This window comes from Lemur catta, chromosome 3 (genome assembly GCF_020740605.2).
Source record: "Lemur catta isolate mLemCat1 chromosome 3, mLemCat1.pri, whole genome shotgun sequence".
Lineage (NCBI taxonomy): Eukaryota > Metazoa > Chordata > Mammalia > Primates > Lemuridae > Lemur > Lemur catta.
The window spans coordinates 104,160,468-104,182,669 of record NC_059130.1 but is presented as its reverse complement, the minus strand read 5'-3'; the positions used below and the strand labels follow the sequence as shown (position 1 = coordinate 104,182,669).

Sequence of the window (22,202 nt, the reverse complement as noted above, 5' to 3'; positions counted from 1 at the left end):
ATGCTAACAGCCTCTCCTTCCTTGGAGACCCCAGATGCACAGTGCTGCGCTCCGCTGCCCTTCAGCCAACTGACCCCTTCCCTGCTGGCCGTGCCATAGATGTGGGGTCTTACCGGGGGGCCGGGGTGTCCAGGAGGGCCAGGCTGGCCTGGGAGGCCTGCAAGGCCCCTTTCTCCGGTGGCTCCTCGGTCTCCTTTCAGGCCCTGGAGAACAGGAAGGCCGATGGTGAGGGGGCGGGAGGGGGGTAAAGTGGACCCCACACAGCCAGAGGCAGATACCCCATCCTGTGCCAGGGACCGTGTCCCCCACCTCCCAGGCCCCAGAGGGGGAGGTGGTGCTGCCTGAACTTGCGGCAGGACCCTGGGACGGCCTCCAGCCCTCTCAGCAGCCCTTCACCACCTCCTGGAAGGGGAGATATCTGGAGACAGGAGAGGCTGATGCCAGGGAAGGAGGGGGTGGGGTACACCGTCCTCCATCCCTCCAGCTTCCTCTGAAGGAGCCACCGCAGAGCAGGGGGAGCTCCTGGGAGGGAACAAGGAAGGGAGCGTGTCACTCACCATGGCTGAGATCCCAGCCGGTCCTGGCTGGCCTGGAGGCCCCGGGGGCCCCTAAAGAGAGAAGCATCAGTGGGATAGAAACTGGCTCTAATAACAAGCCCCAGAGGCGGAGGGCCTGGCAGCAGGAACAAGCCCTGAAGTCCAGCAGCTCTGTGCTCCTTCTGCCCTTCTGGCCCTAAACTTGGGCTCCTGCCAGAAGATTTGTGCCCAGAGCTGAGGCTGGGGACCCGCCTGCCTCCCCAGGCTGAGTGGTGCCATCTGGGGCTGTGCTGAGAGGGGCTGATGTGTGAGCCACCGCCAGAGGCCAAGTGCAGAGGGCAAAGGCCTGGGAGTTAACTGCCTGGCCTGGGGTGAGACCCCTTCTTCCCCAAAGGCAGCCCACTTCCTGCTGTTCTAGGGAGGAGGCAAGACCAGGCCTAGCAGGGTGAGGGCAGGGGCTCAGCACCCATCCCAACATCCACAGGGACAAGCTCCAGGGTGGCACTCGGGCCCACTGGCTTCCTGCTGCCACTGACACCAGAGAGCAGTGAGACTCCAACACGCGGCTGCTCCCTCCTGCCTGTGCTGTATCTAAAACACCCTCCCCGCCTTTAGGTTCACATCTTTGCCCCTGAGGCACAGCTCAAACCAGTCACCTCCCTGGCCAGAGTGACGCCTTCTCTGAATCCGGGGGCACTGGGGTTCTCTCTCAGAGCACTTCCCTCCACACTCGCAGACAGAAAGCTCCAGAGTGTACTCTATTGTACTCTATTGTACTCATCTCAGGTCTCCTGGGACAGAAATGCCCAGCACCAGGCCCATCACACAGCAGGGGGACCGGGCTGGACGGACAGAGGTGAGATGGGGAGGCCCGCACCCACCTCGTCCCCAGCCCCCACTGAGTCTGCAACGGGGCCACAACTCAGAGTATGCGACACTGTCTTTCATCCGTAGTGTGAGGGGGACCAGGACAGACCTGGTGTTCCCAATCCAGGGCTCTGGACCCCTTGAGATGCACGAAAATAGTATGGGGACATGAGAGTTCCTTTTTTTGGTCATGAACTATTTTTAACATTTCCAAAAGCCCCTGGAAGTTATACAGCCAGCCCCAACAGGGCTGCGACAACACACTAGCACATTTGCTTTCCTCAGAGCCTATCTGCTCGGTCTGTCACACTGATCAAAGGCACGCCTGGCAGTCGTCTGCGTTACTGATGAGGGAAGGAGATGGGAAATTCATTACTGCTTAATAAACATCCTCTCCAAGTCGCCCCATCTCAGTAAACACACCACCTACTCACCCAGTTGTCCAAGCCAAACGCAGCCGTCATCCCGATTCCCCTCTTTCTACCACTCTGCCGGCCCCCGACAGGTCATCGGCAAATCCTCAACCTCCAAACACATCCCAGCTCCGTCCACGCTGCCCCTCGCCCCCACAGCCACGTGGCCACTGCACCCACTGATGCACCCTCCCACACTCCTGGCCACGCCGCTGGGGGCCTCCCCCACCAGCACCAGGCCAGCTCTCCTTTCCCTCTCGCACCGTCCCCAAACCACACTCCAGCCACACTGACCTTCTTGGGGTTCCTCAAACACACCAAGCTCCTCCCGGCCTTAGGCCCCTTGTCCTAGCTGCCCCCTGCCTGGGAGCCCCCCATCCCATGGCTCACTAGCTGGCTCCTCCTTTTAGCCAGCTCAAGTGTCACTTCTCCAGTAAGGTTTCCTATGAAGTCCCCTCCCTGTCCCTCCCTATAACATCATATTAGTTTGCTTGTTGTGTCTGTCTGAAAGCCTTATTACATCAGGGGACCTTGTCTGTCTTGCTCACTGCTGTTGCCCAATGCTTGGAGCAGTGCCTGGTATGGGGCAGGTGCTCAGTAATTATTTGTTGACTAACTGAGTGACCTTCATCTGATACATGAACTTGAATGTGCCCAGAAAATAAGAAAATGGTGAAAAACCTGGGAATCAGGAACTGGGCGAGCCCAGGTCCCCTCCTGGCTCTCACAATTGGGGCAGCTCCTCGGGTCAGTGCTTTCAGGTCATCTCGGTCTGCCCCCCACCCCCAACGGAACCCCGACTCTCGCAGGGGCAGAGACAGAAACAGTTGAACTCACAACATGGCCGGGAGGGCCGGGTCTTCCCTGGGGTCCCATGGCACCAGGCTCACCCTGCAGGAGCCAGAAAAAGGAAGAGGTGACACGGAAATGGACTGACTTGTGCACGCGTGGCTGTGAGGTGGGAGAGGGCTGAGCAGGGCAGGTGGGAAGGCCAAGGGCTGGAGGAGCCGGGCCAAGTCCCAGCCTCCAGACCGGAGCCCTCCAGGGCTGGAGGGACCAGCCCTGCCCCGTGAGAACTGCTGGGTAGAGAAAGTGCAGCCCCCAGCCTGAGCAGGCCAGGCCCTGCCTTTTTAGGTTGGTGACCCAGCTAGGGAGCAGAACCAGTTACAACCCTTAAGAGAAAGCAGAAAGTTTAAGATGTGCAGGGGTGGGTGAAACCTCCCCCAGGGTGCCGAGCAGAGAAGGCAACCATGCTGCCAGTGAGCAGGAGACTCAGAAGAGTCCAAAGGCCAACCCAAGGCAATGTGAGGTCCCTGGATCTTACCTCCGCTCCGGGCCGGCCACTGCTGCCAGGGGGACCTGGTTTGCCACAGTCACCCTAGAAGAGAGAGGAGCAGCTGGAGCTCACCAGACCTTCACATGGCACCCCCACCCCAAGTCAGCCCCACAGCAGAGGGGCCCTGCCAGGGGCCATCTGATGCCCTCAGGCTGGTAGACAGCGAAGCCCTTGCCCAGTCTGCCAGGCACTGGTGGCCTCAGGAGGCTCCGATGTGGGGATGTCTTCTTAGCCAAGGGGCAGGTGGCACCTCCACCCCGACCCCTAGGCTGCCATGTCTGCCTGGGGTCAGGCCTTCAGGAGAACAGAGAAAAGCTGTGTGGCGGAGGCCACCAGACCCTTACCTTAGGTCCTGGGAGGCCGGGATGTCCTGTCTTCCCCTTAAAGCCCTGGAAGAAAAAGCAGGGAGCCCTCATGCCCCTCGCCAGGGGCCTCTTCCCACTCCTCCTCCCTCAGGTTAAACAAATCAAACCAATCCAACGTGAATACGTGGCCCACCAAGGACCTGGATTGGAGATGCCACATCCCGCCAGGCAGAGGCTGCAACTGCTCAGCTCCCAACTCCTTCCTGCAGCTCCACTTACCGGGGGTCCCATGAGTCCAGGGGGGCCAGCGGGACCAGGGTCCCCCTAGGGAAAGAGACCAGGGGTATGAGAAAAGAGCTTTGTACAGCTGGTACCCAAGTCCTTTGCCACATTCTGCCTCCCCCCCATGCCCTCCCCAGCTGTCCCAGGACAGAGGGATTGTCACATGCGGCAGAGGGAAGAACTCGAGCCTGGCCCGGCCTCTGACTGCCTGTGTGTCCTCAGCGAACCCCAGCCCCTCCCCAGGCCTTACTCTTCCTTCTTTTGGGTACAGAAGGGGGTTGACCTTGATGTTCTGCCCTTTGCCGTGGCCCCATCCCTTTCGGATTCCCCAGCAAACGAGACCCAAGGAGCCAGGGCTTGCTCAAGTCCCTCCATGTCTGCAGCCTGATTCTTCCTGAAACCCAGCCGAGCTCCCTCGGGTGCCTGAGCTTCTGGATATAAATTTATTCCCGTCACTTCTGCCTTTGATGAGGCCCAGCTCATCTAGGCTGGTTAAGGCCCCCAGGACGACTGGGAAACTGAGGGGCTCTGGTGCCATCGGGAGGTGGGTGCAGTGGGAGACAGGCCAAGAGAAGGCAGGGCCGCCCCTGACAAGGAGGGGACGCTCCAGTTCCTTTCTTCAGGGTTCCCTTGGCTGGCTCCTGGGGAAGGAGGGAGAGGAGGGGTGCCTGCCCTCCCGGCGCACCGTCTCACCCGCAGGCCGGGCTTGCCGTCCTTCCCATCCAGACCGTCCAGCCCGGCCGGGCCCTGCAAACAGGAAAAGGGCATTTCTGCATGCCTGTGCAGGAGCCTGGGAGACAGGAGACCTGACCAAGCCCCGCAACTCTCTCCACCCCCCACCAACTCCCACCCCTCCCACACAAACACTCATGTGCACACACACACATACATGTGCACACATGAACACACCCCCCCCACATGCCTGCCAGGCTAAGAGGGCACACACTCACCTGAATCCCAGGAGGTCCTGGTGGTCCAGGGGAACCAGGTACGCCTGCCGGGCCTCGGATCCCTTCGCTGCCCTGGAAACCAGCCCCCACGACACAGTCAGCAGGGCCTTGCCCTGCCCTTGGAGACTAGGCCTGGGCCAGGGCTTCGGTGACTACTGGACACCAGGACAGCTGGCTTCTGACCCAGCTTGGTCCTGGTCTAACTGGATGTATTCTGCCCCACCTCCCCAAGAGGCTCTGTCTTCATCGGCAAAGCATCCCCGTTTCCTCACTGCTCCATCAGGAAGGGACAGAGCAGCTTCAGGGCGCACCCAGGGCAGCGCGGTGGCTGCTCAGTGGCGTGTGCTGAGCTGAAAGCACACGTTCGGTGGGCCCCAACAGCACGCCAAGAGCCATGTGGGCTCTGATTCCCCAAGATGAAAAAAGTGGGTGACCCCTGTCCCCAAGGAGAACACAGTCCAGTGAGGGTCACAGGCCTGCCACAATCCAAGGCAAAGCAACAGTCCATGTGCTGTGTGTGGAAGGGCGGGGGGAGTTCAGAAGAGGGGGCAGCTCATTCTGGCGGGGGGTCAGGGAAAGTGCCACAGAGAGTCACCAGACGCTAGACTCTGAAGGACATTTGGGATTGGGCAGGTGGAGGAGAAAAGCGCATGCCAGAGGGAATCTAAGAAAAGGATAGAGATTTGGAAGTGGTCACATGCCTGGCCTGGCCAGGGTGTCTGGGGGAGCCTGGGGGCTGGGTGGGCAGGAGAAGAGAGTGGAGAAGTCCAAGCCTGGTTGGTGAGGGCCCTGAATGCTGTGCTCAACTTTATCACACAGCCCAGTCAGTGGTTTTCAAACTGTACTTCTCAGAGCCCTGGGGGCTCCTGGGGAGCCTCAAAGCTGGGGCCATGAAGTGGGGACCCAGAGGGTGGACTCCAGGACCCCTACCCGTGTTTTAGCTAGAGCAACTCCACTTGTATCTATTTTATAGATTGAGGCTTTGTATGAGCTTTTGTGTGATAAAAAGGCTCAAGGACTTTAAAATAAAGTCTGAGAACAACTGCTACAGGCACTAGGGAGCCATCGAAGGTTCAAAGCAGGGGAGTGATGAGAACAGATGCATGAATTGGAATGTTTACCAGAAAAGGAGGGGAGGCAAGATGCTTCATCTGCTTGGGGCTGGGAGGCTGCTGTATGCCCAGTGGGGACAGGGTGGCTGCCTGGATCAGTGGCTGTGGGGTGGTCTAGGGGAAGGGATCCTGCTAGAGACCCAGCAAAGGGGAAAAAGAGCTCAGGGGGCAATGCAATGCCACCAGCTACCAGGAGGGGTCAGCACAGCCCCAGCCAAAGTCAGCCCCCACTGGGAGTCTGGATGGAGAACCACTGGCCAGGGGTTTGGGACCAGCCTAAGGAGAGCAGGGGCTGCCACCTAGGTCCTTCACAGGGGAGGAGAGGAAGGAAGGGAGCTGGCAACCACCATCGCCCCAACCATGGCTGATGGACACTGGCTCCGAGGAGGTAGTGAGGGACCCAGGCCCTCCTGGAGCTGGGAGGGAAGTTAGCTCTGCTGCTAACACACTGTGTGCCCCTGGGCTGCCCCCAGCCTTGGAGACAGCCTCGCACTCTATTGCCCCAGGCTAGAGTGCAGCAGTAGGATCATAGCTCACTGCAACCTCAAACTCCTGGGCTCAAGCGATCCTCCTGCCTCAGTCTCCCCAGTAGCTGGGAATACAGGTGAGCATCACAATGCCCAGCTGATCTTTCTATTTTTAGTGGAGTCAGGGTCTTGCTCTTGCTCAGGCTGGTCATGAACTTATGAGCTCAGCCTCCCAGGGTGCTAGGATGACAGGCGTTAGCCACTGTGCCCGGCCTTTTGGACCTCAGTTTCCTCACCTGCACAGTGAGAAGTTATTGTGTGTGCTCTCAGAGGAAAGAGCCCCTCCCTCTGGGCCCCGATCCCTCCACCCCAAGCTCAGAAGTTAATCTTGGGGCCTTGTATACCACTACCCAGCACATACAGAGAGCCCAGAAGTTGGGCCAAGACAGGGACTTCAGCCCCCTCCACCAAGGCAGAGCTGCGTCTCTAGAGTTGGTCAAGCCAAACTCAAGGCAGCACGTGTGGGGGCTCCCCTGCCGTCTCTGGGCCCTTGGGAACAGCCTGAGCATGGCTGCCTGGGAGGGAGGCCACTCTCCCTCCAGGTTGGCGTCCTCCCTTGGGGGTTCCCAGTCTCAGCAGTGCTTCCCCGTTCCCTGAGCTCCCTGCTGCCCCGGGCTGCTAGGCATCCTGGGCCCAGCGGCTGTCCCCAGGAGCCCACTGGTCTGCCGCAGCCCCTGCTGCCATCCAGCAGTCACCGAGCACATCTAGAGGCCTCGTTCCCCAGCCCTGATGCAGCTGGGTCAGTCTTGGAATTTCCTGAAGGTCTGATGCTGGAGGGGTGCGGGGCATGGAGCTGCGTGGCTCAGATCCATGACGTGGGCCGACTTAGGGTCCTGCTCACCTTCTCTGCTTGGGGGCCAGGTGGGCCAGGTGCTCCAGCTTTGCCTGGGAATCCGGGGGGACCCTACACCAACAAAGAAGCAAGTGGGAATAAAAGCGGGGCTGGAGGAGGAGCTCCCCTTCCTCCTTCCTCCTTCCTCCTGTGCGTGTTGCACTGTTGTTGCAGTGATTCGTTTTGACTTCCTAGAAACACCACCCAGGAGCATTACGTCTGCCTGACCCGCTGGGCTGGGGCCCACGCAGGAGGCCCTGCTCTCCAGGTCGGGCTCCTGGAACCAGGCCTGGCCACCCAGGCTGTTCCTCCCCTGCCTCTTCCCCCTCCTCGCCAAGACCGTCCTCCCCCGGCCTGGCCTGGTCAGGCCACTGCTCCTGATGGGACCACATCACACAGAGGCGGCGTTGTGCCTTCACTCACCGGCGGGCCCGGAAAGCCTGGCTGGCCTTGAAATCCCTATAGGGGAAGAAGCAAGGGACAGAGCTCTGTGCCACCCCCTCTTTCCTGCCTGGCTGCCTAGGTGGAAAGAGTGACGGGGAGGCAGCCTCAAGCCCACGGGCCTTGCCCTCCGGTCTGCCTGAGACAGCCGGCAGGTGAGGCTCTGGGCACCAGGGGCGAGGTCACAACTCAAGGGGACACTAGAGCTGTCCCTTCCCTGCCTCCCCTCAGCCAGGTCCCAATTGTCACTTACCTGGTCGCCCTTCTCACCCGAGTTCCCTTGGGGTCCTCGCTCTCCTCGGGGACCCTGTCACCCAAAGAGAACAATGCAGCTGGAACCCAATCTTCCTGTCCTCAGAGCCCAGGGCAGGACCCAGGGGTCCATGTTTACATCTCCCTACCCCCTCCCTCACTCACCGCTGGGCCTGTGGGACCTGGGAGGCCTTCGGATCCTGGGGGCCCCTGGGGACACAAAGGAGCAGAATCAGTCACACTGCCTAGGGGAGAAGGGGGCAGGGGACGAGGCACAGAGCAGAGGCAGGGCATGCGGCGGGGGCTGCCTAAGCTGGCAAGAGTCCTCTGCCTGTTCCTTCGGGCTTCCCCTCTAGTGCCTGAGCTACTAGACCAGCCTCCTAACTAGTCCTGCCACCTCCTGGCTCACTCCAAGCCAGCCAGCGAAGGGCTGCCATCTTCTCTCTTCAAGCACAGCTCTGATGTGTCACTCTCTTGCTCAAACACCTTCCGTGGCTCCCTCTGCCAATTGAATGAGGTGCACACTTTCCACCAATGCTGGTCTTTGAGGCAGCCCGTGATCTGGCACCAGCCACCCTTTCCCACTTCATTCCCTGTCCCCTTCCTCTCTTCCGTCTTGCTCAGTGAGACCACCGTCCCCTGAACGTGCGCAGCCCCGGGCCTTTGCACGGCTGTCCTCTTTACCTGGGATGCCCTCCCTTCCCGACCCCTTCAAGGTGTCCTGGCTCCCGGCTGGTGCTGCAGTGCACACACCCTCCCACCCCCGGCCTCCCCCCCCGAGATTCCCCAGTGCAGACCACCACAGGGCCCCCTGCCTCCTGCCGTTCAGATCTCAGCTCAAAGGCCACCCCCTCCGAGTGGCCTTCCCTGATCTTCTGTCTAAAGGGCACCCTGCACCCCCCTCCAGCCTCTGACCCTGCCCTGCCTCCTCCATGGGTCCCCTCATTCACAGGTACTGGTTCATTCGTCTGCTGTCCACCTCCCCCACTGCAGGGCAAGGGGCGCATCTGCCTTCTCTGGTCGCCGCTGTCCTCAGGAGCCCGGCACCCACAGGCCCGGGACAAAGCGCACTTATTGAATAAACACGTGACCTGTCTGCTGCATCCCACTGAGGCCTCGCTGCACTTGGTGAATTTGTGAGACTCCAGTCCCAGTCTGGCTGATCCCAGGCCTGGGGTTTGTGAGGTTGGTCACCAGGACAGACCTGGGTTCAAGCCCAGGTTCTACCACTAACTCGCTAACTAGCTGGGGGCCCTAGGTGAGTCACGTCACTTCATCATTTTGTGGGGTTCAGAATCCTCTGGTAATAGCCCAGCTCCTGTGCTCAGCCTGGGGCCTGGCACACCCTGGCTCTGCGGAGAGTGGCTCTGCTGGGGACAGAGGCCATTGGTGGGGCTGGGGCTAGAGTCCCAGGCCCTCCTTTGCAGGAGGAGGAGGAGTTTTGCCAGCTGACTCCTGGCCCCTTCCCCCACAAACCACTGGGATTCTCCTCCTGCGGCCGCCTCCGCAGTGACCAGCCCCACCAGCCACGCTGGCTGCCGCAGACGCAGCTGGAGCGACTAGGCTGGCTCATGGGCAGGGGTAGCAGGGGTCACGTCTCCTCCTTCGCAGGCTGCTAGGAAATCTCCAGCCCACAGTGGTGGTGGCAGTGGCCGCGGCAGGCAGAGGCGGCTCTGTTTGAAGCCCTTCCTCCCGCCCCCGCAGAGCTGCGACTCACCGATTCCCCCTTCTCTCCCGCTGGCCCCGCGTAGCCGCGCTCCCCCTTGATGCCCTGACAAGCCGCAAAGAGAGAGCAGAATTAGCCCCGTGGCCAGCCAGTCACGGCGCTAATGCGAGGGGTGGAGACTGCAGCTGGCACCCACACTGGCTCTGAGGCAGATGGCACCGAGGAGGACGGCTGGGGAGGGGAGGCCTCCCACCCACCACGCCCCCACCGTGGCCCTCCGTGAAAAGTGGGGACATGCCCACCCAGCGGGCTCCTGTGGGGGGTGGCGCCTCCCCGCTGTCTCCCCAGCTGTCCCAACCCCCTAAGGAGACAGATCTCAGTTCGTGCCTGCGTGGGACTCGCAGGGTGCTCTGAGAGTCTGGCCGCCCTGAAGGCAGAGTCGTGGGGCCAAGCCGTGCTACCCAGGGGGCCTACAGTGCGGGCAGCACGGACTGCCGGCAGAGGCCAAGGCCGAAATGCCGGGGACGGGGAGCCTGCTGAGGGCCACCCAGCCCAGCCCTGTCCGGTGCCCCTAAAGCCAGGGACCCTTTACTCACAGGTAGTCCTGGGGGACCCATGGCACCTGGGTAACCAGGTTGCCCTGGAGGACCCTGCAAAGAAAGGCAGACATGGTAGACCATCCCCCGACATTTCTGTTCCCCCTCCCTGGGTGACATCTGGACCTGCCATCCAGCAGGCACCGGCCCCCCAGCACAGCCACCCTGGGCCATTTCCCCCAGCCCCAGGCTCCCTCCTCCCTCCTGTGGCCGTGACCACCGCCACAGACCTGGGACTGGAGAACGAGCCCCCTCGTGACCAGGACCCCGGGAGCTGAGCCGGTGGGGCCCAGGGAGGAGGGGGGAGGGGCATGCCCAGTGCTGTGGGCAGAGGGAAGAGGAGACCCCAGGGGTGCTGGTGAGGACGGAAGTCAGGACACGGATCGGCTCCTCTGATCCCGAGGGCGTGTGAAGACCCCACACTGAGGGAGTCAGGGCAGAGGGGCAGAGCGTTCCCAAAGGATCCACCTCCCAACCTCCACTGGGCAACTGCCCCTCGGGGCCCAGCCTCTGGCTCCCTGGGCTCTTCCTCTCCCTCCCCACCTCCTCCTCTTACCGGTTCCCCCTTGTCTCCCGTCAGGCCCGTGGGGCCTCGCTCTCCTTGAAGGCCCTTGGGAAGAACAATCATGAGAAACCGCCTGGGAGGGTAATCCCCACCCAGCCCCGACTCCCCCCTCCCACCTCCGGCCCTCTGTCCCCATTCTGGGCAAAGGGGGAGGTCACTAGTGACTCCCCTGGTGTCCCTAGCAAAGTGGCCATAGGGGGTGTGCTCCAAAGGGTGGCTGTGAGAGGTGGAAACCCCCACTATGCGTGCTTTGCAGGAGTGTACCCTCCAAGATAGGTAATTGCAGGTATACGCCCCCCAGGCAGGTGACTCTGAGAGGGGACCTGTCATCGGTGTCCCCTACCCTGGTAACTGTCTGGGTGCTGCTTTAGGAGGGTGACAGATGAGATGTGTGTCCTTTCTGAGGGGCAACTGTCAGGAGAGGTGCCCCAGCGTGATGTCCCCCACCAGAGTGTATCACCCGACACCCAACACTTACCTGTCCAAGTCCCCCCACCCCCAAGCCAAAAATCACCTTCTTTTCGGGATGCAGAGAGAGACACGAGAAGGCTCCCTCCAGAGCAGTCCCTGTCACTTTGTAGGGTGAAAGGGGATATCACTTGCAATCAGAGCCGGAGCCCCCACCCCTCACTGCTCACCCTGGCCTTCGAAGATGCATCACACCATAAGGACACCTCTTCTGCCCCTTCTCCCGCATGCCCTCAAGAGACGGCGCCCAAACCTTTCCACAACACAAGACAGATGGCTAGACGGACAGATGGCCCCTTCACCCAAGCAAGCAGAAACAGACAAGGCCCGGCCAGAGAGGAGGATGTGGGGGCAGATGGAGCTGCGACAAGGAGGGGCCCTGCTCCCTGAGCCTCCATCACCAGGCCTGGGAGGAGAGGAGCCGGGACCCGGGAACATGACATCTGACAAACAGGAGGTTAGTTTCTGTGACCCACGAGGGAGCAACAGTGAGGATGGGGGTGATTTAAACACACCTGTGACTATGACGAAGGCAGAGCAATTAACGACACCTGGCAGAAGGAGCAGGCCACGGTGCCAGGCACAGAGGGGCAGTGCCCCCCGACACCCAGAAACCCAACTGGCTGGTATCACATGCCAGCCCCAGAGCAGGCTGGGACTGGAGCCAGGGAAGAGGAAGGGGAGAGGAGGAAGTGGACAGTTCCCTCCAGCACGGTGGACAAGGTGTGGGCAGGGCTGCCTTTAAATCCCTGGGTGCCCCTCGACAGCCCTGCCAAGTAGCAGGGCAGCAAACCTGCAATGTGAAGCCCTAAAGCGTTGGCATCTCTGCCGGGCTCTGAGCCAGGTGCCTGGCAGGGCCCCAAGAACTACTTTCAGCGAATCTTTAGTCAACACCAAAGGTGGTGAGAAGCAGGAGGCAGAGTGAGAAGAGAGGAAAAAGGGGCCCTAGAGGCACAGCCTGACATAAGAAGGTACGAGAGCCCGATGGCTCCGGAGGACCTGGGGGTGGCGTGGACGGTGGGAGGAAAGGAACAGGAAGACGGGGGAGTGAGAGAGAAGACGAGAGAAAGAGAGGAGAGGAGAGAGAGGGGAATGGAAAAAGTCAGAGGCTGGGAGGATGTCCAAGCTGCCTGGACCTCAGGGAACCTGTGTCGTTAGCTACCGAGCCTGAAGGGGGACAACAAACACGGAGGACGGAGGTGAGGGCACGATGACGGAAGGGACACAAGCAAAAGCCACAGAGACCTGGCTGGCGGGGGAGGGGAGGTCGAGCAGCGCTAGGTTCTTACAGGCAATCCGGGGGAGCCAACAGCACCAGGAAAACCTGGGGGGCCCTGGGGGGAGAAACAGGCAGGTCACATCTCACAAACACGGTAACCCTGGGGCAGCCTGGGGGGCACAGTCCAGGCCCGGGGGGCCGTGGGGAGAGGAGGTCATGTGAGTATTGTCAAGGCAGCTAGAAGAGAGACTCATTGACAGTCTTGGCCCAGAAGACAACTGCCCCTGCCCTCGCTCCAGGAAGAAGGGCTCCTCCGCCGGCAGAGACGCAAAACAGCCCCCAGAGTCAGCGTCCTCCCCGAGTCTTCCGGCGTCTAACCGAGTGCCCGTGCTGGAGTGGAAGCCCCCTTCTTCCTGCTGGCCCATCACACCTGCCACCTGGTCTCCGTACACCCTCCGAGTGGCAGCTCCCTGTCTCTAAGGTGGCTTCCACCAGCCAGTTTTCCTCCAAAAAAGCCCTTTCAGTTCTTCCAGTCTTTCCTAGTCACGTCTATTTTCCTGCCGTAGCAACACCACAGAGGACTCCAGGACGGATGTCCCTGGCCTGGACTTTGTAGACTTGCCCAGAGATGGGCAATAGAGCAAGGGAGGGCAGCTCCACCATAGCCCCTGGCCCTTGTAGGGGCATGGAGAGATGTGGCCAGGATGCCCCACGCCACCCTGCCTGCCCAGACTGTGAGCCCCCTGCTTGGCCCCCTGCTCTGAGCGTCCAGGGTCACCGGAGTAAAATGCAGCAGGGAGGGGCACAGGGAAGCAAAGCTGCGCCCCTGAGGGCCGCCCCTAAGCAGGACCTCGGGCTGTGGGGCAGAGCAGGGCAGTTCCGGGATTCGGTGCTGGGACACCACAGTCCCCGCAGATGCCCTGCTGAGGGGCTGGGGAGGACACTGGAACTTCGTTCTTTCTGCCTTGCCCAGCTTCTTGGGGACAAGGCAGCCGAATGGTGTATGAGTGTCATGACCCCTTTGAGAGCTTTTCAAGCCGGCTGGGGAGGTACAGATACTTACAATAGGGCCAGGAGGACCCGGAGAGCCCCTCATGCCGGGTGGACCCTGCAAAGGAAGCCAAGGAACGAGGATGAAGAGCTCGGGCCCCACAAAGCCCAGGACCTCGGTGGCCTTCCTCCTGGCTGGCCACAGCCAGGGTCACCATTTAGCTGAGGTTAAAACCACCTTTCATTTGGTTCATTTGGTCATGCAACACACATTTATTGAGCAATTATTATGTACCAGGCACTGATCCAAGGGCTGGGAACACAGAATAAAGCAAACAGATAAAAATGCCTGCCTCACAGCACTTACGTTCTAGGGGGGGATGGACACAGTAACAAATAGAGCAGGGCTGGCACGTACTTGGTGCTTGACCAATTATGTGGAATGTTCCTGAATGAAGTAAGTACCCGGTATGTTGGAGGGTGATGAGTGGGATGCAGGCAAGCGGGGTGGAGGCCCTGAGGCTGGTGTGGGGGCTCAGTTATAAAGAGGGTGGTGAGGGGAAGTCTCACTGAGAAGGTGACATTTGAGCAGAGCTGCAGCAGTGCAGGAATGAGCCCTGGAGAAGGGTGTTGCAGGAGGAGGATGTGGCTGGGCCTGGGGCAGGGGAACATGTCCCGTGTACCCCAGAGGAGCCTGTGCTCCGGGAGTACAGATGAGGCCAGAGCAGCAAAGGGCTCCAGTCACGTGGGGCCTCGGAGGGTCCTGACAGACCTCAAAGGCAGACGGGGAGCTCTCACCTCTTCTCCTCTCTGGCCCGGCAGTCCCGGAGGACCAGGCAGGCCGGGGCTCCCAGGACAGTCGGGATCTCCGTCGATGTTGTCTCCCTAGGGAGCGATGGAGACGGTGAGAGTGAGCGGCCAGGGTCCTCCCTCCCCGTGGGTCATGGGCTGGGCTGAGGAGAGCGGGCCCCACTCACCCGGGCCTCCTCGGCTCTCGGGCGCTCCCGCTCTGAGAAGCACTGTGAAGGGAAGGGCAAGGAGAGGTCAGGCATCAGGCGAGGTGGACGGGGAGCCCCCCTTCCGCCCCCCACACCAGCTGCCCCGAGCCCAGTCCCTACCCGGGCACAGCTGTCGAGGCCTGGCACACCAGGGATGCCCTGGTCTCCCTTTTCGCCTTTCTGCAGGAGGGACGCTGGGTGGGCCATCTGCCCCTGGGCACAGTCCCCGCAGATGCTCTGAGGAGGGAACAGGGAGAGCAGTGGGGCATGGAGCAGAGACAGCGAGTGGGGCAGCCCCACTCAGAGCCCACAGCCGGGGCCCCTGCCCAGCAGCCCTCTGCCCACATTCTCTCCCTCCCCAGCCACGGCCCTGCTGCAACTTTGCTCCATCCCTGGTGGACCCACTCCCAACAATTGGCTTTGAGTTTCCTCCAGGAAGAAGCTCGGGTAGGGCTAAGCCAAAGCCACTTTCCAGACAGGCGTGTGGGAGGAGGCGGAGGGGCCCACGGAGGGACCATCTGTCCCGGCTGTTCCTGCAACCTGCACCCACTGCGAGGACAAGCCACGAGGAGTTAGGCTGAAGAGGCTGGCTCCAAACGCCAGCCTCTCTGCCCAGGGGAGCCAGGGCCCAGCTGCGGGAGGAGCCAGGCCCTTCACAGACACCCTCTGGGACGGGCCTGCCCTCCTTCCCCAGAGCAGGCCCGACTGCCCACGGGTTTCCCACGTCACCGCGCCTGACCGGCCTTCCCCCCAGTAAGGTCTTCCTCTTACCCGGGGGCTTAACATTCTTTGGATCACAGATCCCTCTGAGAGTTTGACGGAAGCTATGGGTACTCTTTCCAGAAAAACACACCCGCCGGTAAAAGCCAGCCTGCAATTTCGGAGGCCCTGGGGAGCCGGAGCCTATGCATGGCCCTCTGCGGTGTCCGTGGACGCCCAGGCAGGCGCCTCCGCACCCACCTTCACTGCTCACTGCCAAGCCCAATGACAATGGCCGTCATTTACTCAGCACCCAGATGCCACGTATCAGGATAAGCCTGTGCACATTATCACATCCAGTCCTGACGGTGCAGCGGGGCCAGTCATCTCATGCATTGTGGGGAGGAGGAAGCTGACACGCAGCGGCAGTGCAACTTGTCTAAGCTAAGTGCAAGCCCTGGGCCAGAGCCAGCGCTCCCTCCGCAGGCCCTCCCTCCTCTGTGCTGTGGCTGCGTGTGGTGGCCCGGCCTCCTGGTCAGCGCCCCCTGAGGTGCCATCTGGCCCCTTCTCCAGGCTCAGCTCCTACTTGGGCCCTCGGCGGAGCACTTGCTTACGAAGCCAACAGAGGAAACGTTATGGGGGAAATGGCGAGCCCCACAATCACGGCAGGACCTGGGGCCCCCAGGCTGACAAGCTTAGGGGAGAAGAGCTGGGGGTTTCATTGCCACAATCCCTCTGTGGCCCAACGTGTCACTGCTGCCAGGAGGTTCCCCTGCCCTCCTCTGGCTGCTTGCAGAGACATCTGCCGTTCAGAGCAAGGACAGGGCAGACAGGGCCCGCTGGGCAGTGTGGTGTCCAGGGCACTGACTAGCCCACGCCAGAAGAGCGTGGCTAGGACTGCAGGGAGGGGGGCTCTGGAAGCCAAGGCATGGGAGGGACCCCTGAGGACACTGAGCTGGAGGAGAATAAAGTCCAGCAACATGAGGGCCACCTTCAGAAACCTAAAGGCAGCCCAAGGAATTACTGCGCTTTTATCTCTAAGGTGACTGAGCAAGGAAGGGCTGTGTGACCCTTGGTTCCCCCCGGGGAAGCTCCGCCCAGCTTGGGTAAGCCAGGCCCGGCCACAGCCCTCTGGTGGGGTCTTCAGGCTGTTTGCAGGCCCTCTCTGACCAGGCCCCAGGCGCCCTTTCTCTCACCACTAGAGCAGCTTCTCAAACCCCATCTCCCCCCGGAATTCTTTCTAGATTGACCAGAGAACGGCTGAAGCCTTCTTCCAGGCCCCGCCCAGTCCCATTGGAGAACTTGACCTGCACGGCCCCTTCCCACTGCCCTTCACCCCCTCCGCTCTGCTCTGGAAGCTGCTGGGCCCTGCCCTGGTGTGACCTGGGTGCCACCTGGGTGCCACCGGGCCTCATCGCCAGCTGCTGCGGGCAGGCTTCGGGGCTGGGTTCTGCCGACAGCATGTGCCATGTGGGTGCCTTCACGGGACTCCTTTAAGCACTCATTCAGCAAATGCTGCCTGGGGGTCTGTCACAAGCCAGGCACCAGCTAGGCCCTCTTCGACAGATGCTTGGAACGCACGTTCCCTGCAAACTGCTGCTCTCTCTGTGAGGTGCCACGCAGCTGAGCACTCACTAAGGGAATCTCCTTAGGAGACGCCCCCGCCTGCTCCTGCTCCCCTCCCTGGTACCTCTTACCTTAAGGAGGTGCTGTTCAATCGGCAAGGAGCCCTGCAAGAGACAGATGTGTGGGCTCAGGAGGCTCAGGGAAGGGATGGAGACTTACAGGGTCGTGCCATGCTGTCTGGGCTTCTCCCAGCCTCAGCAGGGAAGTGAAGAGGGCCCCCCACTGCAGCCAGAGGGCCAGCTGCATGGCCCGCTCGGCCCTGGGAGAAGGCAGGGAGGGGATGGACAGCGAGCCCCGGCCAGTACCCACCAGCTCTGCAGTCAGCCCGGGCTGTCCCGGCAGACCGTTGTTTCCAGGCACTCCCTGCAGCCAAGAGGAGACACGGGTGAGTGGACGCCTTCTCTAGCCCGCTGGTCAGCCCGCTTCCTTCTCGTCATCCCTCCCGCCTCTTCCCCTCATCCTGTAGAGCTGAGAGACCTGGCTGGCATGAGGCTGACATCTATTCTTAGCTTGGAAGCCTGCAGACCCTTTGTAGGGAAGCTGAGTGGGCCCAGAGGAAGGACCCCCAAAACCAGTCCGACAGGGAGTGTTTCCCCCCACATCAGGGGAAGCTCAGAAATCGGGCAGAAGGTCTTCCTTAAGTAATTGCTGTTTCTTTCTGTGCTAAGTAGTTTTTCTATATTTTCTCATTTCATCATCACAGTTATCTTGGTGATCTAGGTATTATCTCCATCTTAAAAATAGCACAAAAAACTCAGAGGGGGTAAGTAACTTCCCAAAGGTCACAAGTTGAGCAAGGCACCCAGCTGACATTCAGAGTGAGGAATCTATCCAACCCCTCTCTTAACCACTATTTCAGTGCCATTTCTCAAAAGATATCCCCAAAACATTCATGTACACAGCAAGGGTGGATTCTTGCCAATCAGACTCATCTAGCTACAAATCCTGAATACCTGTATAACTTTAGCAGGTTACTTAGGAAAAAAAAAAATCAGTGCCTCAGTTTCCCTATCTGTAAAACAGGGATAGTTTACGGTGAGGCTTCGAGGAGACAATGGCTGTCAGGATGTTCGCGTTAAATGTGTGCCACCCAGACTCCGTTCCCCTTGCAGACTCACAAGGCACATTTGCATATTAAACACTCCATGGCGGCAGGGCGTGTGCTCCGTGTTAAATTCCCAGAGCCCGACACGGAGGAGGTAAGTACGTGTCCAGTGAATGCACCGCTGCTCGGCCTGTTCCTCCCTGTGCAGGATTTCCTTGGCTCGCTCTGCAATCCGGCCTCCCTTCCAGTCCCAGCTCCAGCAATGGGACACATCACCTGCCACCGAGCAGCCAGGGCAGACCCTACCAGGCCTAGATCACACCTGAGTCACCCAGCCCCCCCCCAGCACCCCCATCGGGCTTACAGCAGTGCCCGGCACAGGGAAAATGCCCTAATTATGAGGCCCCTAAATTGTTATCCACCCCCTGCCCCTGTCTCGATGGCCAATGTGGCAGTTCAAGGCTGACACTCTGCGACTGTCTTCCTGCCCTCCCAGGTCTAAGCCTTCCACCTGCTGTTCTACCACAGGAGTGGAGAGTGCAGCCCGAGTTTAAACCGAGGCTCAACGGCCCACTAGCTACACAGACTCAGGCACATTTCTTAACCTCTGTGCCTCAGTTTCCTCATCTGAGAGAAGGATCAGGACGAAATGAGATAACCGAGCATTGGGACGATGCAGCCTTGGGTGAGTAAGTGCCGTGCGTCTCTGAGCCTGATTCTGTCCCTGAAGAGACGGGGAGGTGCCTGCTAGCGGCAGCCTCGGCTCGGTCTCAGGCACTGGCACTAGATGAGGACTCTGGTGCCTGGGACCAGACTCATAAGTCACTCTTTCTGCCTCAGTCCCCCTCGCATGTCTTGGCAGGGTTTGTACTACATCACTCTCGCTCGTTAATGGGTCACTTTGAAATGACTCTCACGCTTCCCCAAGCAAAATTGCAAGCCCTCTGCAGACAGATTCCTGTTTCCCGGCAGTGTGGCAGGAAGCCTGGGACACTCGGCAAATGTGTGGCTGCGAATGTGTGGCGTGGGACTCAGCACTCCCGACCGGGACAGGGGGAACTGGGATCACAGCGGAGACTCCCATCAGCAGTGGTGGCTCAACATGGCAGATTCCCAGCCCAGGGTGGCAGGCAAGGCATGCGGGGGGCAGGGAGGGGGGTTATAGAGACGAAATGTATCAAATCAATGGGGCAGGGAGGAGCAGCTTATAAAAAGCCTCCATGTGATTCTGCCCTGCTTCTTCGGGTAAGAATCACTCTTTCTGGAGCTGGGAGCCAGACACATGGGAGGCGCTATCTGTGTCTTCTAGAATCTCCAGAAAAGGTGGCCCGGTGTGCAAACCACTGGGGAGCTGACCTGAAAGGCAGGGAGCAAAAAGTGCTCTGCACAGGGAAGCCCCAGTCCAGCACTGCCAGTTCCTAGCTGGGTGACTTTGGACAAGACACTCTACCTCTCGGAGCTTCAGCTTGCCCAGCTGTGGCTTAGGAATAACAACTCCTTCCTTTTGGGAGTGATGTATGGCTCAAACGAAGAAAAGAATGGATGTAAAATAATAATAGTAGTCATTGTCATGCTAATAATGACAGCCAACGCCTTCCAAGCCTTTATTACGTGACAGGCCTGTTCTATACATTTCACATGCATTGATTTGTTTACTACTCACAAAAGCCCTATTGGGCAGGTGCATGTAACAGATGAAGGCAGAGAGACACAGAGAGGTTGCGGAACTCGCCCAGCACCACACAGCTAGCACATGGCAGAGCTGGGATTCAAGTTCAGGCTACTGGGTCTGGAACGCACTCTCTAATCACAAATGCCACACAGACTCAAATCCTGATGCTCTCACTCCCTGTGGCCTCCTTGCTGTTCCCCAAACACGCCAGGCATGTTCCTACCTCTGGGCCTTTGCACCTGCTGCTTTCTCTGCCAGGAAGGCTCTCCCTCGTTCCTTGTTTCTTTTAAGTTTTGATTCAAATGTCACCTTCTTTATAGCACATTTTGCAAATATCTTTCCCACCTCCTTCAATTTTCTATCTCCACTCCCTGCTCTATCTTTCTCCTGAGTATCACTTTCTAACATACTGTATTTTATCTTGTGTATTGTTTGTCTCTCCAACTAGAATGCAAGCTTCAAAAGGGATAGATTTTTATTTTTGTGCCTTGCTATATCCCTAGCACCTAAAACAGTACCTGGAAAATAGCAGATGTGCAAAAATACGTGTTGCATGAATGAACGTTGAATGCTGCTCCCAAACGGCGGGGCTCTATACCAGTGTAAAGGATTTTTATCTGACCCAGATTCTGAGTTCCTGGCAGCTGATACAACAGGGCATTCCTCGAAAAATGGCTGGGAGTGCACGCAGCCTGGCCTGAGGGACCAGCGGGCCCTGCATGCCATGCTGGGAAGCAGATGCATAGAGAAGTGAGAAATGACACATGTATGTGGTTGGGGCCAGGGAGCAGCATCCTTGGGGTCAAGCATGGAGCATGAGCCCTGCCACCCAAACTCCTCATTCTCTCCTCCCCCTTACCTGCAACCCAGGTACTCCGGGGGGGCCTGGTGGTCCAGGAACACCTGGGGGACCCTGAGGGAGAAAAGAAGGAATCAGAGCCAGAAGGGTGCTCTGCCCCGTGGCTGGGGGCAGCAGATTAGGGTGGGCAAGCCGTGGGGTGCTGGCAGACAAGACGAGAGATGGAGGGGACAAGCAACACACACCTGCGGGCCCGGCTGCCAGGAGTTGCCCATCCACAGTCCCGGAGCACCCTGGGTGGGAGTGGGGGTCGCAAAAGAAGGGACGAGGTTATAGGCAACGTCCACACCAAGCGCAGGGCTGCATGAGGAGGCGGCTGGCTGGGGCGCAAAGCCCTGCAGGGCCCTTTTGCACGTTGGGCACCAGCTGAGGCTGGAAGCGGGGCCTCTCCCCGGGGCTGGGGAGAAGGCTCTCAGCACCACTTACCGGCATGCCAGAGAAGATGGGGTCTCCTCGAGAGGGGCAGGAGCACTCCCCGGGCTCGCCCTGAAAAGACAAGAGCCTCTGTGAGAGGCAGGCAGGACAGAGGGCCCTCTGGAAACCGACATCCTGGAGATGGCACGGGCTCTGGAGATGGAGGGGCCAGGGTTTAAATTCAGGACCTGCCGCTTAAGATTGTGCCATTTGCAACCTGTGTAACCTCTCTGCATCTCAGCCTCCTCGTCTGTAAAACAGGGATAATTCCAAACGCATAGGCTGTCTGGAGGATGGAATGGATTGCTGTGCACTGGGGTCCTGCTGCACGGCCAGTATTCAGCAAGTGGCGGCTACTGCTGTTAAAGTCGTCACTCAGTTACATCATTGTCTGCTGCTGCTCAGGGATTCTCGCCTCCAGGATGGTCACAGTTCGACCCGCTATAGCCCCGCTCCTCTGGGCCCAGTCTGGCTTCTGTGCCCTTCTCCTGGGGCCCCCAACTCTCTGCCCACTCCCCACTAGTCCCTCCCAGCTCACTTCCTGCCCCAGCCTCTCACTCAGCCCCCATCTGAAAATGCAGCTGCCCACTGAGGGGGCCTTGGAGGTCCCCGGTCTCCTGTGATGGTGCGTGAGTCCTGGGCCAGCAACCAGGTGAAGTTGGGAGTATCTGGGGCCCCTGGAATCAGAGAGCTGGGGGGTAGCAAGGAGACCAGGATGTCTCCTCTGTCCCTGTCCTCCAATCCAAGGAAGCTACCATGTGCACAGGTTCCCCTGGGTGGGGGGCGGGAGGGGCTGCTAATTCCCCCCGAGTATTGGTCACAGGTCCTCGGGACTTACCTTTTCTCCTTGCGATCCCTTTTCACCCTGCAGAGAAGCAACACAGGAAGGTGAGTAGACAGGGGTGTGGAGGCAGGGCCAGCCGTGGTGTCCTGCTGCCCCGGGACACGGTACTCACTGGCATCCCTCTGGCTCCTGGAAGTCCACTCTGTCCTTGTTGCCCATCACGGCCCTGAAGGGAGAGAGCCCAGAGTCAGCCACCTGGCCACCTGCAGAGAAGGGCAGTGGGACAAACAGAAGCAGCGCCAGCTCCCCTGGGGCCCAGGTCCCAGTGCCCATGTTCTAGAGGAGGAGACGGAGCCACAGGAGGTGAGGTGGGGAGGTGGGAGACCGGCATTTCCTGAGCACCTCTGGACACCTCTGAGCACCTGAGCACCTCTTGTCCCAGACACCAGGCCAAGCACTTGTCCGAGAACATTGACTGGAACCCCACTTCCAGCCCAGCAGGATGGTATCGTTGTGTTTTTTAGGTGAGGAAATTGAGGCTTGAAGAAATTTCATAACAGACCCAACAGCACAACTGCGCCCAGGTCTGTCCGGCCCGAAGTCCCTGTTCTTCCCTCTCTCCCTTTCGTGCTTGAGACACACTCTCTCTTGCACAAAGTTACCTCTGTTGACGTCACCGGGAGAAAGGCATTTCAGCCCCGATTTTATCCACCAGGGACTGGAGACTCTGGGAAGCTGTCATTTGCCT

At 59.7% G+C, this 22,202-nt stretch overlaps 1 protein-coding gene across 1 annotated transcript in view; it reads right to left on the bottom strand.

The window, feature by feature from the left end:
* Positions 1 to 22,202, bottom strand: part of COL16A1 (collagen type XVI alpha 1 chain) — a 48,952-nt gene that overhangs the window by 5,691 nt on the left and 21,059 nt on the right. The window contains exons 39-65 of the mRNA XM_045548430.1: positions 21,627 to 21,680; positions 21,509 to 21,535; positions 20,683 to 20,742; positions 20,442 to 20,489; positions 20,257 to 20,310; positions 16,990 to 17,043; positions 16,752 to 16,784; positions 14,476 to 14,592; positions 14,335 to 14,376; positions 14,156 to 14,242; positions 13,431 to 13,475; positions 12,438 to 12,482; positions 10,672 to 10,725; positions 10,116 to 10,169; positions 9,571 to 9,624; positions 8,019 to 8,063; positions 7,855 to 7,908; positions 7,584 to 7,619; positions 7,170 to 7,232; positions 4,690 to 4,761; positions 4,433 to 4,486; positions 3,737 to 3,781; positions 3,497 to 3,541; positions 3,141 to 3,194; positions 2,654 to 2,707; positions 558 to 608; positions 114 to 203 (exon numbers count right to left, since the gene is read on the bottom strand). Coding sequence (XP_045404386.1) covers positions 114 to 203; positions 558 to 608; positions 2,654 to 2,707; positions 3,141 to 3,194; positions 3,497 to 3,541; positions 3,737 to 3,781; positions 4,433 to 4,486; positions 4,690 to 4,761; positions 7,170 to 7,232; positions 7,584 to 7,619; positions 7,855 to 7,908; positions 8,019 to 8,063; positions 9,571 to 9,624; positions 10,116 to 10,169; positions 10,672 to 10,725; positions 12,438 to 12,482; positions 13,431 to 13,475; positions 14,156 to 14,242; positions 14,335 to 14,376; positions 14,476 to 14,592; positions 16,752 to 16,784; positions 16,990 to 17,043; positions 20,257 to 20,310; positions 20,442 to 20,489; positions 20,683 to 20,742; positions 21,509 to 21,535; positions 21,627 to 21,680 — 1,491 coding nt within the window. The remainder of the gene's footprint in view (positions 1 to 113; positions 204 to 557; positions 609 to 2,653; positions 2,708 to 3,140; positions 3,195 to 3,496; positions 3,542 to 3,736; positions 3,782 to 4,432; positions 4,487 to 4,689; positions 4,762 to 7,169; positions 7,233 to 7,583; positions 7,620 to 7,854; positions 7,909 to 8,018; positions 8,064 to 9,570; positions 9,625 to 10,115; positions 10,170 to 10,671; positions 10,726 to 12,437; positions 12,483 to 13,430; positions 13,476 to 14,155; positions 14,243 to 14,334; positions 14,377 to 14,475; positions 14,593 to 16,751; positions 16,785 to 16,989; positions 17,044 to 20,256; positions 20,311 to 20,441; positions 20,490 to 20,682; positions 20,743 to 21,508; positions 21,536 to 21,626; positions 21,681 to 22,202) is intronic.